The sequence below is a fragment of the Globicephala melas genome, chromosome 13 (genome assembly GCF_963455315.2).
Source record: "Globicephala melas chromosome 13, mGloMel1.2, whole genome shotgun sequence".
Taxonomy (NCBI): Eukaryota; Metazoa; Chordata; class Mammalia; order Artiodactyla; family Delphinidae; genus Globicephala; species Globicephala melas.
In genome coordinates this window covers 71,867,405-71,882,691 of record NC_083326.1, presented here as the reverse complement: position 1 = coordinate 71,882,691, position 15,287 = coordinate 71,867,405, and the positions used below count along the sequence as shown (strand labels likewise).

At 50.9% G+C, this 15,287-nt stretch overlaps 1 protein-coding gene across 6 annotated transcripts in view; it reads left to right on the top strand.

The window, feature by feature from the left end:
* Positions 1-15,287, top strand: part of SSH1 (slingshot protein phosphatase 1) — a 102,045-nt gene that overhangs the window by 66,925 nt on the left and 19,833 nt on the right. For all 6 annotated transcript variants that reach the window (XR_009566347.1, XR_009566346.1, XM_030860638.3 and 3 more), the window contains exons 4-10: positions 3,431-3,495; positions 3,941-4,062; positions 8,722-8,790; positions 9,874-9,939; positions 12,522-12,716; positions 13,887-13,980; positions 14,706-14,834. Coding sequence is in view for 4 of the 6 variants with exons in the window: in XM_030860638.3 (XP_030716498.2) it covers positions 3,431-3,495; positions 3,941-4,062; positions 8,722-8,790; positions 9,874-9,939; positions 12,522-12,716; positions 13,887-13,980; positions 14,706-14,834 (740 nt within the window). In the remaining 2 variants the exon portion in view is untranslated. The remainder of the gene's footprint in view (positions 1-3,430; positions 3,496-3,940; positions 4,063-8,721; positions 8,791-9,873; positions 9,940-12,521; positions 12,717-13,886; positions 13,981-14,705; positions 14,835-15,287) is intronic.

Genomic DNA, 15,287 nt, shown 5'->3' with positions numbered 1-15,287 from the left:
TGGCACCGGGAGCCGGCGACCCTTTGGCCACGGTGTCTACGTAAGAAGGTCAGCAGCTTTCTGTTTGGATATAAAGATTTCCTACCCAGTGTATCAGTTAACTGCAGATTTTAAGTTACAGGACGACTTTTTAACAAATGCACCAGAACGCCTTATAGCCAGATGTGGTCCCCTTGAAAATAACCACCCTGGGGTCCTACGTGCCTAGTACGTCATTTCTCTGAGCTTTTGGAAAACTCTCATTTGGGGAATTTCTTTACGAGCCTTGGGCATGTACTGGAGTGGGAAGTCTTTATTCTTTAACGGTGGGTTTGTTTTTTTGGAAGTAGACAGAAGTGATAAAGTGGGGATCAAACTGAGTATTAATTGAGGTCCAAAAGGAAGCACATAAGAGATGCGTGCAAAGTAACAAGACTGGTTTTCTTAGGTGACTTGACTCTGAACCTGAAGGCAGTTTGGAGAGAGGAGTTCAGGAAACACTTGCGTACAAGTGGATCTTTGTAGCTGGTGGGGAGCCTCTGCAGGAACTTCTTGAACGGGCAGCACGTGTCAGAGTAGGAGCTGGAAAGGCCTCTGCCTTTCAGAACAATGGCAGGTCAAAGCAGCTAGCAGTTGGGGCCAGTTTTTTTTTGTCACTTGGATCATCTTGTTTGTCTCACCTCAAGTCATCCAGCCTCATTTGGGAGCTGAGTGCTTAGGTTAGAACTTCCTATCTTGCATTTTATAGCAAACACGAAGGCTCAGTCAATATTTTCACGTACTGATGTTTATAATCAAGATTTAGGTCTGTTTTAAGCTAAGGAAACGATCTTCCTGCCCAAGGAGACAGTGTGTTTCATGGAAAGAATATTTGCTTTGGAGCCAGACAGACGTGGCTTCTGATCCCAGTTCGACAGCCGTACAGAACCTTCATCGTCAACTTCTAAGCCTCGGTTTCCTAATCTTTACAACGGGCATCAAATATTGGTAACTCAGACGTCGTGGAATTTAAAATTTACGCACATAAACAGACTTACCTTCTCTTAGGTGCTCAGCGTACATTGCTGTAATTATTGCTACGGTGACTGCTGGTACAATACCACTATGAACAGAACCTTCGTTCTTGAATTTGCTAACGGTTCTGCCCTGTTAAGAGTGTAACTGTTGCTTGTGTCTTAACCATAACCCGTAAACAAAGCCAGTGCTCAGCTTTGTTCCCTAAGTATGAAATGTCTCCTTCCTCTAATTCAAAGAATATTTTCGTACTGTGTGTGAGCCTGTGTGTGACTGCAAAACCGTCGTGTAAAAACCCTAAGTCCTGCTGGTTGGCACATCTCTGGCATGTACACGGGAGTAGGAAGGAAGCCTAGTGTGCTGGCTCTTCTGCCCTAGGGTCTAGGAGGGCTGGTGAACTCCAAGAGACGGGGGGCGCCCACTGTCCACAGATGCTCAGTAGACCCTGGGGCAGGCACAGACTAGACTTCACGTCAAGTCCCCTGGACGACCCACAGTCCCCTAAGCGAAGCCCCATGCTGAGCCGAGTACAGTGGAGGGTTCACTCTGTCCATGTCAAGTAATTCAGCTCATGTCAGCCAGTCCAGTCAGGCTGAGCCTCACTCTTTCCAGGGCTGACCTATGCTTTAGGCTCACATTCTCTGCCTTTTTTTTTTTTTTGCTTACTGGACACTTGAACGTACCTTTTTTTTTTGCTTACTGGACACTTGAACGTACAGAGACTGTGTGTGGCTACCAGGCCGGGGTTGGGATTTTTCTCTGTCAGCAATTGCACATCTCAGCAGACAGTCCCACTGTGTGGAAAACGTCCCTTTCACTGAGCCACTCATCAGTTAAGGGGTTGGTTTCTGCTTTCGTCTGTGCGCTGCTGCGATTCGGAGTGGATCGTGGGGGTGGGGGTGGGGCCCAGGTGGGCCCAGAACCAGCCATGGTGGTTGTGTGCCATCCCAATCACGCTGGTGACACGACAGGTGAGGGTGCTGTTGGGGACAAGATGGGAACAGGGACCGTTACCTCCAAGTCGTCCCTCATAGGACGTGGTGCCAGTGTAGGGTGTCTTCCACTGTGGGATCCTGTAAGAGAACAGACGAGGGGGCACGTTTCCAACGACCTGATTCCTCTCTGAGGCAGGAAGTACCATTTGGACATCATTTGTCAATCTCCCCTAAAATTCAAAGGATGCTTTTGCAAAAGGAACCCATCCAATGGATTGATTCCTCTGGGGTTCTAATTGTGATCTATAGGGTAATTTTTTTTTTTTAAAGATAATTCTCTTTCTTCAGGGTGTTGCATAAATTGAAATGAATATGGATTTTCTATGAGTTACTCCCTGCACTTTCTTCTAGATCAACATCTTTACAGATGAACCATTTCTTCAGAAAGAACCCCATGCAGACATTTTTTTTTTGAAATACACAAGCTAGGAAAAAAGTGGCACTAGAGCCACCCTCGCTCCTTGCTAGTTACGAAGCTCAGGTACGGGGGCCCCTGTGCCTGGGACACACAGCCCTTCTTCGGTGAGGTGGATCCTGCGTAGCTGTGGAGACTCACTGCCTCAGAGAACCTTTCCTCCCGTCCCTATAGCCCAGAGGCACCCCTGGGACCCTGGGGCCGCTCAGAGATGTTCAAAAGCTGACTCTGGATTACTGCCTCTTTTTTTTTGTGCTACGCGGGCCTCTCACTGCTGTGGCCTCTCCCATTGAGGAGCACAGGCTCCGGACACGCAGGCTCAGCGGCCATGGCTCACGGACCCAGCCGCTCCAAGGCATGTGGGAACTTCCCGGACCGGGGCACAAACCCACGTCCCCTGCATTGGCAGGTGGACTCGCAACCACTGCGCCACCAGGGAAGCCCCATTACTGCCTCTTTTAAATAACCAAGGAGGTACAAACAAACGAGTACATAATTTTTAGCAAGAAAAAAATGACATTGCTGTTTAATCAGATTATGTCTCTGGGTACCCAGCACGTACCTGCTCGCTATGGAGTCACTTAAACATTTCCCCTCCTGGTTGTAGAAGTCATGTCTCTCTCTTACGGAAAATGTAGGAGTTGAAAGCAGGAAATGACCCCCAGTCCTTTTTCCTTCAGACCAACCCTTAGCAAATCCCTGTCTTCAGCTGTGTCTATAGTTTCTGCTGCCCCCCACCCCGCCGCAAAGTCATGTTTGCCTGAATTTAATAACATTTCTCCTCTAGACTTGTCTTCATTTTCAGATTTTCATTATGCAACCCGTATTGCAATTATTTCAGAAAATAAAAGCAACTTTTAAAAACGTGGCAATAAACTGTCTCACCCATCCTCGTGCAAAACATTCAGGAGTGGACTAAGGGAAGTCCAGGTCTTCTTTCAGACCCTCGGAATCAGCCTATTCTAACCTATCCTGCCTAGAAAATGGGTGGGTGACCTTTTTTAAACTTTCTTCATTGATCCAACAGGGGACCTGCCTCAACATCTTCAAGTAATGATCAACCTTCTGCGTTGTGAAGATAGAATCAAGCTGGTAAGAAGAGACGCGAGTGGCAAGTTTTAATTTTTAATTGTGAAATTTGGTAGGGACTTTTTGACGAGCAGGGGCTTGGGGGGGTGGGGCTCTTACATCAGAGCAAGTTCTCCCAAACCGTTCTCAAAAGCCAAAGCCCGCTCTGCTCCTCGGTACCCAGAGGTGCAGACAAAGGGGGTGTCAGGTCTCTGGGTCAGTCTGTGCTAAGCTGGAATCATCATTCACTGGAATTCATTTGTTAACCCCTTTAACAAACTTTGGGGGTCTCCTCTGAGCCAGGTACCATCCTTCATGCTGGGGATATAAACGAGACGTAGGAGTTTTCATCTAAATTCCTAAACTCACGGGGGAAAGGTAGAAACAAAAGTCTTTGGTCTTGGATTGGTGAAGGAAAGAGGTGACCATCTGGCAAGGCAGGCCAGTAAGAGCATCTCTGCCTGTCTAGGCTGTGCGCTTGGAGAGCGCCTGGGCTGAGCGGGCCCGCTACATGGTGGTGGTGGACAGCAGCGGGCGCCAGGACACGGAGGAGAGTATCCTGCTGGGAGTCGACTTTTCCAGTAAGGAAAGGTGAGTCTGATGGACGGCGGCTCCTTTCTCTGATGGGGGCAAGAGTTGCTTCTGGAAGAAGGTTTTCAGGGTCCCACATCCACGGGGGCTGGTGATGGTAGGTGATGGGGTGATCAGGCACTGGGAACGGTGGAGCCCCTGATTTTAGCTCTTGTGTGCCGAGTGCTGTGCTAGGTCCAGTCTCTGCTCTCAGAGAGCTCAGGGTCTGCACTGTGCTTAGAGATTTAACCCTGGGTCCTATCAGGGGTGCCCTAGAGGAGGGCACCTTAACCAGGAGGGCTTCCTGAAGGAGGTGACGGCTGTGGCGAACACCCCAGGACAAGCAAGAGCCAGCCAGGTAAAGCAGGAAGGCGCCCTCCAGGCCGACCATCCCATGTAGAAGTATGTGATCGATCGGCGTCGTATCGAGCACCTTATGCCGTATTCATATCCCGTGGATTCCCAAGTACTTGTTGATGGGTCCTGGGTCAGAGGCTTGAGGAGAGGTTTGGGATTTCCCAATAACTGGAGGCCAGGTTAGTTATATCATAGACCCTGTTATGTGTGCGAAATGAAGGTGCACGACTCTCCTTACCTCTAGGATAAGTTAATGCGAGTGAGCTCATTGCAGAACCTGAAGTTGTTAAAACTGGATTAAAGTAGACGCCCTTTATTCATCATTCATTAATTTGCTCGTTCATTAAGCAAACCATTCATTTGCCTTCTCCTGTGTATGAGGCAGTAGGCTCAGCCCAGGAAAACAGAGAAGCAATAGTAACCACGGTTCTCGGCCTCAAAGAGCCTGTAAGCTCAGGGATGGAGGGAACCATCACCAGAACCTGGGGTGACGGGCCCAGTGATGGGGAAGTGTGGGGTTCGTTCCACACTCGTGGCCAGGACTCCACTGCTTGTCACAAGTAAATGAACTAAAAGGGAAGGTGTTTCCTTTATGACCTCGTTCCCAGTACATAGGAGCATTCTGAGTGAGTTTCTGCAGCTCACTTAGGGACATGAGTCCAAGCTGGCGCCCGTAGCCTCAGCTGGTGGGGAAGTCTGGATCTGGAAGGACCTGTGTCAGGATGTGCTTTAAGGGGTGAGCTCCGAGGAGCCCCTTGGAGACCACAGGGCTCCGGGCTCCAGGTTGGGGTGCTCCCAGGCAGGTGCCCTCAGAAGTGGCCGGGGCTCCGTCCGTTGGTCACGCGGCAAAGAGACGTTCAACGGTGTTACGGTTATGTTTGTTCTTGGAGTGGCCGGCCGGCCTTTCTGAGGGCCTTTGGGGGCAGGACTTCCCCCACCATGTGTCATCCATCCCAGCAATGCTCTCTGGCCCTGAGCTGGAAGCTGCCTCCCTGGAGAATGTGCCCATCGTCTCAGCCCGAGCCACCAGGGCCTCATAGGAGGCTGCCCCCCGCCCCCTCCAGGTCATCTCCGTGGCTTTGCTCAGAGAGCACAGAGCAGTTAACCCCCTGCTTCATAAGCATCTCGCCCCGTGGGGTAGGCGGTCCTATGACTCGCGTTTTACAAACAAGGAGTCAGAAGCCCAAGAGGCTGGAGTGGTTACACCAAGGCCGTCCTAGTAACAGAGCTGGGACTCACAACTGGGTTTTTATTGTAGACCTGTGGTGTAGACCCACTCATTCCCTTCCCATTCGTTGTCCCCTGTGCCCCCTCGTTCACCAATCTGTTCATACCGTCACGGGGTGTGCCCTTGTTCGCACACGCTTTCAGTGTGCCAGGTGTCCTGCCAGGTGTCCTGCCAGGTGCCCTGCCAGGTGCCCTGCCAGGCGTGGGGGCTACATCAGTGGGAGAGACCGGCCTCTGCTCCCTTGGAGCTCACAGTCTAGATGGACGAAGGTTAGACACACGAGCACCCTGAGACCGTTCTTTACACACAGGCCCACGTGCTCATTCTCACCCACTCTCTGAAGCGCCCTGCCCCTCCTCTGCCCGCTGGGCACCAGCCTCAGTTCTCAGCGTGTCCCCGCTCCCTGGGTCCTCTCGCCTCTGCTGCACACTCTGCGCTCAGGCCAGCGTCCCCTCCGCTGTCCCAGCCTGCGCCACAGCCCAAGCACAGGTGCCAACTCTAAGGCCAGTGCTGGTCTCCTGTGCTGGGGACATGGGTCAAGAGGCTTCAGAGTGTGAGCGGGAACCACATGGACCTTCCTGTTGTCGGGCCGGATGCAGTGTCCCCCACGCCCAGGCATAGGGGCCGGGAACTGGGCGCTTTTATCCATCTCCAGCTTGAAAACAAAGCCCTCGTCCTTACAGAAGCCTTTGGCCTGCTGAGAGCATGATACATTTGTTTTTCTAAATTCCTGCCATGAGATTTTGTTTCCTTATTCAAAAAAAGAGAGAGATGAGGTGCCCCCAAAAGGACTCCCCGCGAGGAGAGGGGGTCCAAATGCAGTGTCAGGAGAGAGCATGGGATGACGCCAGCCACAGCGGGCTCACGGGTTCTCCCCTGGAGTCACATCTACACATGCTTCCTCTGGGGATCAGAGCAGCTGCCCTGCAGGGGCCATCTGGGGTTATTTTGTTTCAGATTCGGGAACACCGTGGGTGCTGTGAGCACGAACACCGTCCTCCACTTGTTAGTGTTCTGCAGCCCGTAAAGGACAGGCCTGTCTCCTTCCTACACCTCCAGCCCCCGCGCAAGCCCCGCCCACTTCTCTGTCCCTGCCGCACCGGCCCTGGGGACCGGGGACCGTTTCCTTCCCCTAGAGGTACCCCCACCCACCCGTTTTATCCTTCAGGGCTGTGCTTCCTCTAAAAAGACCCAGTTTCCCTGACCACGTGTCCCGTCCCCACTTCCCATATATATAAACCCACAGGCCCTCCTTCACTGTAAAAATCTCACTGTCACTCATTACAGGACTAGTGGAGACTCACAGCAATAACAGATAAGGGGACGTGATGGAATTGGCACAGTTGTTACAGACGTGTCCTGGTCTCTGGTCTGCACTCTTGACTCCAGGTTGAGACCCTGAGCGGAAGTCTTCCGTGGCCTTCTGCCCACCGTGTGTAGCTCTCACCAGGCTCTTCCACATCTCTGCACTTAACGGAGGAGGGCAGTTTAGATGCTGCCCTGGTTTCCTAAGGACCGTTTCGTCTCCGCCTGCCACGGACCTGGGCCTGTGGCTCCCCAGTCTGTGCTCCATGTAGCTCTCTGTGCCGTTTTCTCTCCTCATTTCCAGTCCCTGGTGTGGGTCGTCGGTGCTGAAAAAGGGCGAGTGTCCAGGTCTGCCCACATCCTCCCAGGGCACCCTCCAGCCTGGGCTTTCTACACGTCTGTCTTGGGCTCCCAGCGGCCCCCTTCTTGCCTCTCCCCAGTGCGACACAGCTGAGTAACCCTGGGAGCTCTGAGTCTCAACGTCAATTTTATTTTGCAGCTATACAAAGGAAATATCATTAACCCATCAAGAATGGGTAGGACAAATGTAAACTAGTTAGCTAGTGAGAAGGAGCCGCATCGCACAGGGAGATCAGCTCGGTGCTTTGTGACCACTTAGAGGGGTGGGATAGGGAGGGTGGGAGGGAGACGCAAGAGGGAGGGGATATGGGGATATATGTATACATACAGCTGATTCACTTTGTCATACAGTAGAAACTAACATAACATTGTAAAGCAATTATACTCCAATAAAGATGTTAAAAGAAAAAGAATGGGTAGGACTGCAGGGTGGCACCAGAGAATTTGCCCAACACAAAAGGCTTAGCCCACTTTGACCCAAAGGGCTTGAAACTACCTTCCCCACAGATACAGAAGCAGAGGGTGGAAAAGATCCCCCGTGGCTGCCGAAGCTCTGGAGGGAGAGTGGGTTCCTTGAACCCCAGAGCTGCCTGTGTGCACAGTCGCGTGTATGTAACTGTACTCCCTGGGGGGCTGTTAGGCGGTAGCAGAGATGTCAGCACAGGATCCCTGGAGATTGTCTGAGCTGCCCTTGGCAGTGACGGCTGTTTCTCACAAGCAGACTCTTTTTCAAATGCCTGAAGAGTTTTCATAGTGATCCGAGGAGACCCTCTGATAAAGCCCTTTCTTTTCCTCTGTGTTTCTCAGCGGCGCCAGGCTCTAAAGTGGTCAGGTATCATTTCACTGTTAGGATGGGCAAAACAAAAGCAGATTAAACTAGTTTTTAAAACAGCAGCTGCACAAAAGGTACAGAAACAGAGGTCTAGAAGTGAACTCCAGTCATGGTGTTGGCACTCTCCCCTCCCCTGTCACGCCAGGACAGGAGGCTGGGGGTGGCTGCCACGACCTGCCTGTGTCCCCCGGACTGTGTGTGGCCTTGTGCCAGGCGTGTGCCAGCCATCAGCGGCTTCAACCCTGCTGCAATGTGGGCGTGTGGTCAGCTGGTTACTCCTGGCCCCCGAGAGCCGCAGCTGAGACCTGGCATTTAGGGAGCTGCAGCCACACCAGAATGCTGGGGTCAGAGTTCCCTGTGACTGTCTCTAAGCTGGGGTCACTGGCCATCCCAGACCCACATCTTCTGGAATTCAGTGGTGAGCAGTCCTTGCAGACAGCCTTAGAGCTTCTCCCAGATACACACCTAGGCAGCTGGACGCAGGGCAGGTGGTGGGTCCCCCATGAGCTGGACAGGCTGGGTGGAGACACAGCGAGGGAAGACCACGTGCAGGCGGGTGGACCCTAACTCTAGGCGTCTTCTCTTCCCTCCCACGTAGTAAAAGCTGTACCATTGGGATGGTTCTCCGACTGTGGAGCGACACAAAAATCCACCTTGACGGAGACGGGTAAGGAGATCTCTCAGAAGGCTTCTTTCACTGTAGACTTCGAAACATGCGTCAGTTTGGGCATTGTTGGATAATCATTAACAGCAGAGTCACACGTGTGACATTTTTACCACATCAGGAGAAATAACATTGCCCTCCCATGAGCCACACAAGGCAGAGTACATTCGGGACATGATATAAGGGAGTTGGGTCACGAAGTACCAACAGAAACATTTACGGGATATCTGCTGCTGTATGAAGTTCAAGAACAGCAGTGAACAGACATTCATCCATTTGCCTTGATTTGTTAAATGAACACTCGCTGTGTGCCCTCCATGGGCTGGTCCCTGCAAGTTCGCAGATGAGTATGATGCAGCAGGAGCGCCAAGTCTTTGAGGGCTGCAGGGAAGACACACAACCAGCAGGTGCAACAGTGTTTGAGATGCCATTTGGGGGGCTGCAGAGGAGGAATCATCCAGGTGGGCCTGGGCAGGTAGACCAGGGCCAGGGGGCCGTCCGGATTCTGGGGGGAAATACTCAGGTACTGTCACGAGTAGGAAGAAGCAGGAGAGGAAATTATCTCTACTTGAGTTCCAACAGTAGAAGTTACGTTGCCTTGTAGATAGAACTGAGAGGGAAAGATAAAAATTAGATTTATTGACGACATGGGCTTATGGTTTACATTTTTCCTTTTTAAACTTCTGTCTTCCACTAATGTATTTCTTATGCAAGTATGAAAGACACAGGTGGAGTGTGGGGGACAGGAGGTAGGGGGTGGGATGGGACAGTGCAGGCAGGTGAAGCAAGATGGTGTCCAGTGCCGCTGCTGCCTCACACCCTTTGCTGGGCTTTTAGTTTTGGGCTGACTTTGTATTGCTGGGTTAAAAGCCAGTCTTCCGGATTTAAGAACCTATCTTTTTTTTTTTTTGGCTTTTGGCTTTTGGCATTTGCCCTTGTCTCTGTGGCCTGTGGTCCCTCATCACACAGCGTGAGACACACTTGTCCTCAGGGTGTCCACGACGGGCTGTTCCCCCCGCCGTCTGGCAGGGATGTGGTCGGAGGGTCTGACTTCTCACCACACTGTCCTTTGTTTTTCATTCTCAGTGGATTCAGCGTCAGCACGGCAGGAAGGATGCACATCTTCAAGCCCGTGTCTGTCCAGGCCATGTGGTAAGTGTGGTTTTAGGGACTTTTAACTCCTTAGAAATACTTCCCTAGCTGACAGCACAAATAAAAAAACCCCACCTACTTAGAAGCACATTTAGGTATGTTTATTTTGTGTGTGTGTGGCAAAAAATATGTATATTATTATATTATATATATAAATTATTTATATATTATAAATTTATAAATTATTATATATTATAAATAACAAAATTTACCATTTTAAGGACACAATTCAGTGATATTAAGTACATTCACAGTATTGTACACCATCACCACTATCCATTTCCAGAACTTTTTCATCATTCCAAACAGAAACTCTGTACTTATTAAACAGCAATTCCCTATTGCCCCCTCCCCCAGCCCCTGGTAACCTCTTTTCTACTCTCTCCCTAGGACTTTGCCTATTCTAGGTCCCTCATATAAGTGGAATCGTACAGTATTGGCCCTTTGGTATCTGGCCTCTGTCACTCAGCATAATGCTTTCAGGGTTCATCCGTGTTTAATACTTCATTCCTTCTTAAGGCTGAACAATACGTTTATTGTGTGGATGTACTGCTTTCATCCATTCATCTCCTGATGGACATTTGGGTTATTTCTACCTTTTGGCGACTGTGAATAGAGCTGCTGTGAACATTGGTGGACAGAGTATCTGATTGAGTCCCTGCTTTCAGATCTTTTGGAATTTCTAGATCATGTGGTAATTTTGTGTCTAACCTTTTGAGGGACCACCAGACTGTTTTCTGTAGCAGCTGCACCAGCAACGCACAGGGGTTCCAGTTTCTCCACATTCTAGTCAACACTTGTTACTCTTTGCTTTTTTTTTTTCATAATAGCCATCCTTATGGGTATGAAGTGGTATCTCACGGTTTTGGTTTTCATTTCCCTAATTCATTAGCCTTGAGCATCTTTTCATGTGCTGATTGGCCATTTTGTATATCTTCTTTGAAGAAATGTCTATGCAAGTCCTTTGGCCAGCTCTTAATTGGGTTGTTTGGTCTTTTTGTTGTTGGAGGTACCTTGTTTTTATGTTTCTGCCGTCCCTGCTGACAAAATGTCATTTTAGCATAAATTCACTGGTCCCTTGTCCCTGGCGCACCGAGGGTGATCAGTTTGCTCCATGAGGGCAACAGCAGTGCTCTGCTAGGCATTGAGCATCTGCGGAGGCATAAAACGGACATAATTCCTGTCCTCCTGGAGTTTAAAGTCTGGTGAGGGAGGTGGCCATAAACCCAGAGCAGAGTCCTATGTTATACTGAGGGGTGGGTGCCGGGCTGTGGGATACCTACTGCAGGGTGCAGGGGCCAGGGCAGGGTAGGGCCTCCCTGGACACCTGCATGGGGGGTGAGGTAGCTGTGGGTGAAGACTGCGTTCAACTTCCAGACCTTCTCTGAACCCGATACACACTCTAGAGCCTCCTCATCCTTGGAGGGCCGCACAGACCACTCATACAGCGGACTCCACACAGCAGTCTCCCTCAGATAATCTGGAAAAGACTCAGGAGAAAGCCAGTGGCCTCTGATGAGAAGAATTCTGCCCTGTGTTTCAAAATAATTACTCTTTTCTCCAGAACAGTGAGAGTGATGCAGGATCCTCCCATGGGCCACGTGCTAACATCGTTGCTTCGTTTTTACGTCTTCTGTTCCTGCAGTCAGTTCAGGATCATTTGGGGGGAAATCACGAACTCATCGTTCTCTAGACGTCCCAGATGTTCCTTTATGGCCCTGGATAATTTGTTATCTCTTTCTCTACGAGCGAGTCAAAAAACAGGCCCATGGGTTTTTCCAAAACTTCAGAACGAGAATAAAATTTCGTAAATATTCAGCTCAAGTTTCTTCCCTCCCCCAGTCTAGAGCTAGGACAGATGTGGACCACTGGGGAAAGGGAAGTGGGTTGCAGTGGTTTTTACGCCGTGGTTGAGCCATTGGTTCTCTGATAACTTTTCCATCCAAGGCCTCGCTCATCCACCCTTCACTGATACCTGATTCACCCCATTCAATGAGAAATACTCAGCCCATATTTTTGTAAAAAGAAGTAAACAAAGGATAAGTAAATTAGTTGTTACCAACGTATACGTTTTCAGTGCTGTTTCTCCTGCCCGACTCTGCCTCCCAGAACTTCTTCTGCAGTTAGTTCTTGTGAGTGTCTCATTTCCTTACGCAATCTAAGCATCTAAGCTGTTATAACATTGATGGGAGGGAGCTAGAAATTAAGTGACTGGGAACGCAGTCACACATCTCTGCTGCATGTTGAGGATGCTTTCCTTCTAGCTGCTCGGCTGCATTGCGGGTCCCACATTCAAGGTAACCACAGCCTCAGAAGTGAATCTCAGTTCCTGGGAGTTCATTGGCGGATGTAAAGTGACCTGGGAGCCTGCCCGATTGGGAGAGTTAGAAAGTTTTGTCCTTTCCTCGTTGGGGATGGTGACAGGCGCCGTCTCTGCTCTTGGGGTCGGTGCCTGTGTCCCAGAGACCCGCGGTGGTACCTGGCGGCCACGTGTCCCCCTCATAACCTCAGATGTAAGAGCGACTCCAGCCCAGCTCCCCTCGTGCCTCCCGGGCCTGACCCTCTTCCCCTCCTCACCCCAGGTCTGCCCTGCAGGTCCTCCACAAGGCCTGCGAGGTGGCACGCAGGCACAACTACTTCCCCGGGGGCGTGGCGCTGCTCTGGGCCTCCTACTACGAGAGCTGCATTGGCTCCGAGCAGAGCTGCATCAACGAGTGGAACGCCATGCAGGACCTGGAGTCCACGAGGCCCGACTCCCCCGCCCTGTTCGCGGACAAGTGAGTGCGAGTGCGGAGCCTCCGTCCCCGTCCCGGTCCCCAACCCCGAGCCTGCCCCCTGACCCCGAGTCTGCACGGTGTCACAGCCCCATTGTCTTCCAGAACCAGCATCCCACGCAGGGGTTCCTGACCTGCAGCCCGTGGGTGTCTTTGGCTGGGGAAGGGTCTGACCACCGCCCCCCCCCACCGCCTTTTAAAATGATAGACAAATTCGGGTGTGAATGCATTTCTGGGGAGCAGCTCCGTAACGTTCATCAGCTTCCCTGTACCGGTGCCCTGGTCCCTCCTCCTCAGGTCCAAAGTCTTGATTTCCAAAGCCTCTTACTCTGCTTATAAGAGTGTGATGAATGTGATATCCGGTTCCTTGGGTCCCAAAACACAACTGCACGAAGCCAGGCCGAGGGCGGCCGGCTCTGAGGCGGCAGCGCTGCCCCACGTGGCCCGAGGCCACGCTCCATTAACTCTAGTTCCAGAAGGAGGGAGCCGCTCTCTCCTTCTCTCCTGGTTGGGACCCTCCTCCCCAGAGCATCATGTTCCTTGGGGACACCACACGTAGGAAGGCTGTGGACCGAGGGGGACCCCCTGAATGTGGGGAGGACCGGGAGCCACGTAGTATGAGGCCTCAAGGAAACTACGAGAGCATTGGATAGGATACATGCCTTTGAACATATGAAGGGGCGTGACGTACAAGAAGGATTGTCGCGGTCCGTGTGGCCCCAGGGTTAGAACCAGGCTGATGCGTAGAAGTTGCAGGGAAACACATAGATTTTGGTTCCGTGTAAGCGTGTAAGGAGGTAACAGGAGCCGGATGCAGCTGGGGCCATGGGCTACCTGAAGACACAGTGATGTCCTCAGCAGAGTCTAGGGGGTCTGGGCCATGGGGATGTCGCATGGCAGTTCCAGCATCCGGCCCTGAGAGGCTGAGGCTCTCCAGACCCGCAGGACGAGTCCGCTTCCCAACCACTGTTTGCCCCCTTGGTCTGCCGTCCTCTCTGGTGGCCCCTGGGCGACTTCCCTGTCCCTCTCCCCTTCTTGCTGAGAACGTGCCCAAGCCGTGTTCCGTGTAGCCCGGGAGCAGCTGGGGTTTCTGTGAACGCCGACCGCAGGCTTCCCGTGGCTTCATGTGGCTTCCCATGGCTCTGCGCTTTCCTGAATGTGATTTCTCTCCAGGCCAACTGAAGGGGAGAGGACGGAGCGTCTCATCAAAGCCAAACTCCGGAGCATCATGATGAGTCAGGACCTGGAGAACGTGACGTCCAAGGAAGTAAGAGCGCTTCCCTGCTGGGTGGGCCGGAGGTCATGGGCATCCCTGTGTCCTGTTGCCCTAGCACAGCCTAGGTCGGGTAGATCTAAGAGGTTGAAGTTGCCTTTTTAAAAAGCCATATACAATCTCTTTATTAATTAGTGCATGTAAAAAAATCCTATTGCGATACCTTCCAAAGCAAGATGAAACTGCCTTTTAATGTTTTTCTCGATTACTTTTTTCTTTTTTCTGTTGCCCTTTGTCCAAGGAATGCAATGAATTGTAGTCACAGCTTAAACTAAGTAGATCTAAGAGGTTGAAATTGCCATTTACAAAAGTCATGTACAATCTTTTTGTGAATTAATACATAATAAACCCTATCGTGATACCTTCCAAAGCAAGGTGAAATGGATTTTACGTTTTCACGGTGATAGATTTGATAACTGGAAAAGCGTAAGTTTTTTCAACTCAGTAGAAAAGATCCCAAGGGAATCAAATTCCTTCTTTCAAATAATAAACGTCCCATAGTCAGGTTCACATTGAGGCCGAGTAGCCTGCATTCCCACCACCCACGCGTGTGTGCAGCGTGTTTAAGTGCACATGTGCTTACTCTGAAAAAAGCCCAAAAAACACTTTTGAAAACAGTCATAGTTCATGTTGTGACTTTATTACTTCTTTGGAGAAACTGTTTTTTGTTTTTGTTTTTTTTAAACAAACCCCCTTTCCTAATATTTTCCACTCCGCAGATCCGTAATGAATTAGAGAAACAGATGAACTGTAACTTGAAAGAATTCAAGGAATTCATAGACAACGAGATGCTCCTTATCTTGGGACAGATGGACAAGCCCTCCCTCATCTTCGACCACCTTTATCTCGTAAGAGGCACACCGCACGGCAGGGTCTGGTTTGGGAAACGTAAATCAGACCTTGATTTGTTTGGAGTTTGCAGCAAGTCATAGAGGGGGAGAAACTTGAGTTCCTGGAGCCTCCGTCCTGACTTTTACGGGAACTCCCCTCTTGACCCCTTTTCTCTGGCCTGCAGCCTACGGGTTTGCTCGAGAGCCAGATGTTTGCACCGCAGCTCCCAGCTGAGCTGCGGGGAGTTGTTTGAAAGCTCTCTGGCTGGCAACCGTTTTCAGATGCACACCACCCTCCACCTTCATCGGTCACTAACAGAAACCCCCTCCAGATGGTCTGCGAACTAAAAAAACCCCAGTTACTAAAGGGAACACCCGCACCTAACCCCAGAATTACGCCTCCTCGTCCCGAGACATGAGAAACAGCAGAGGAGACAGACCAAACGCCTGAAACGCAGCATCCCTCCCCCA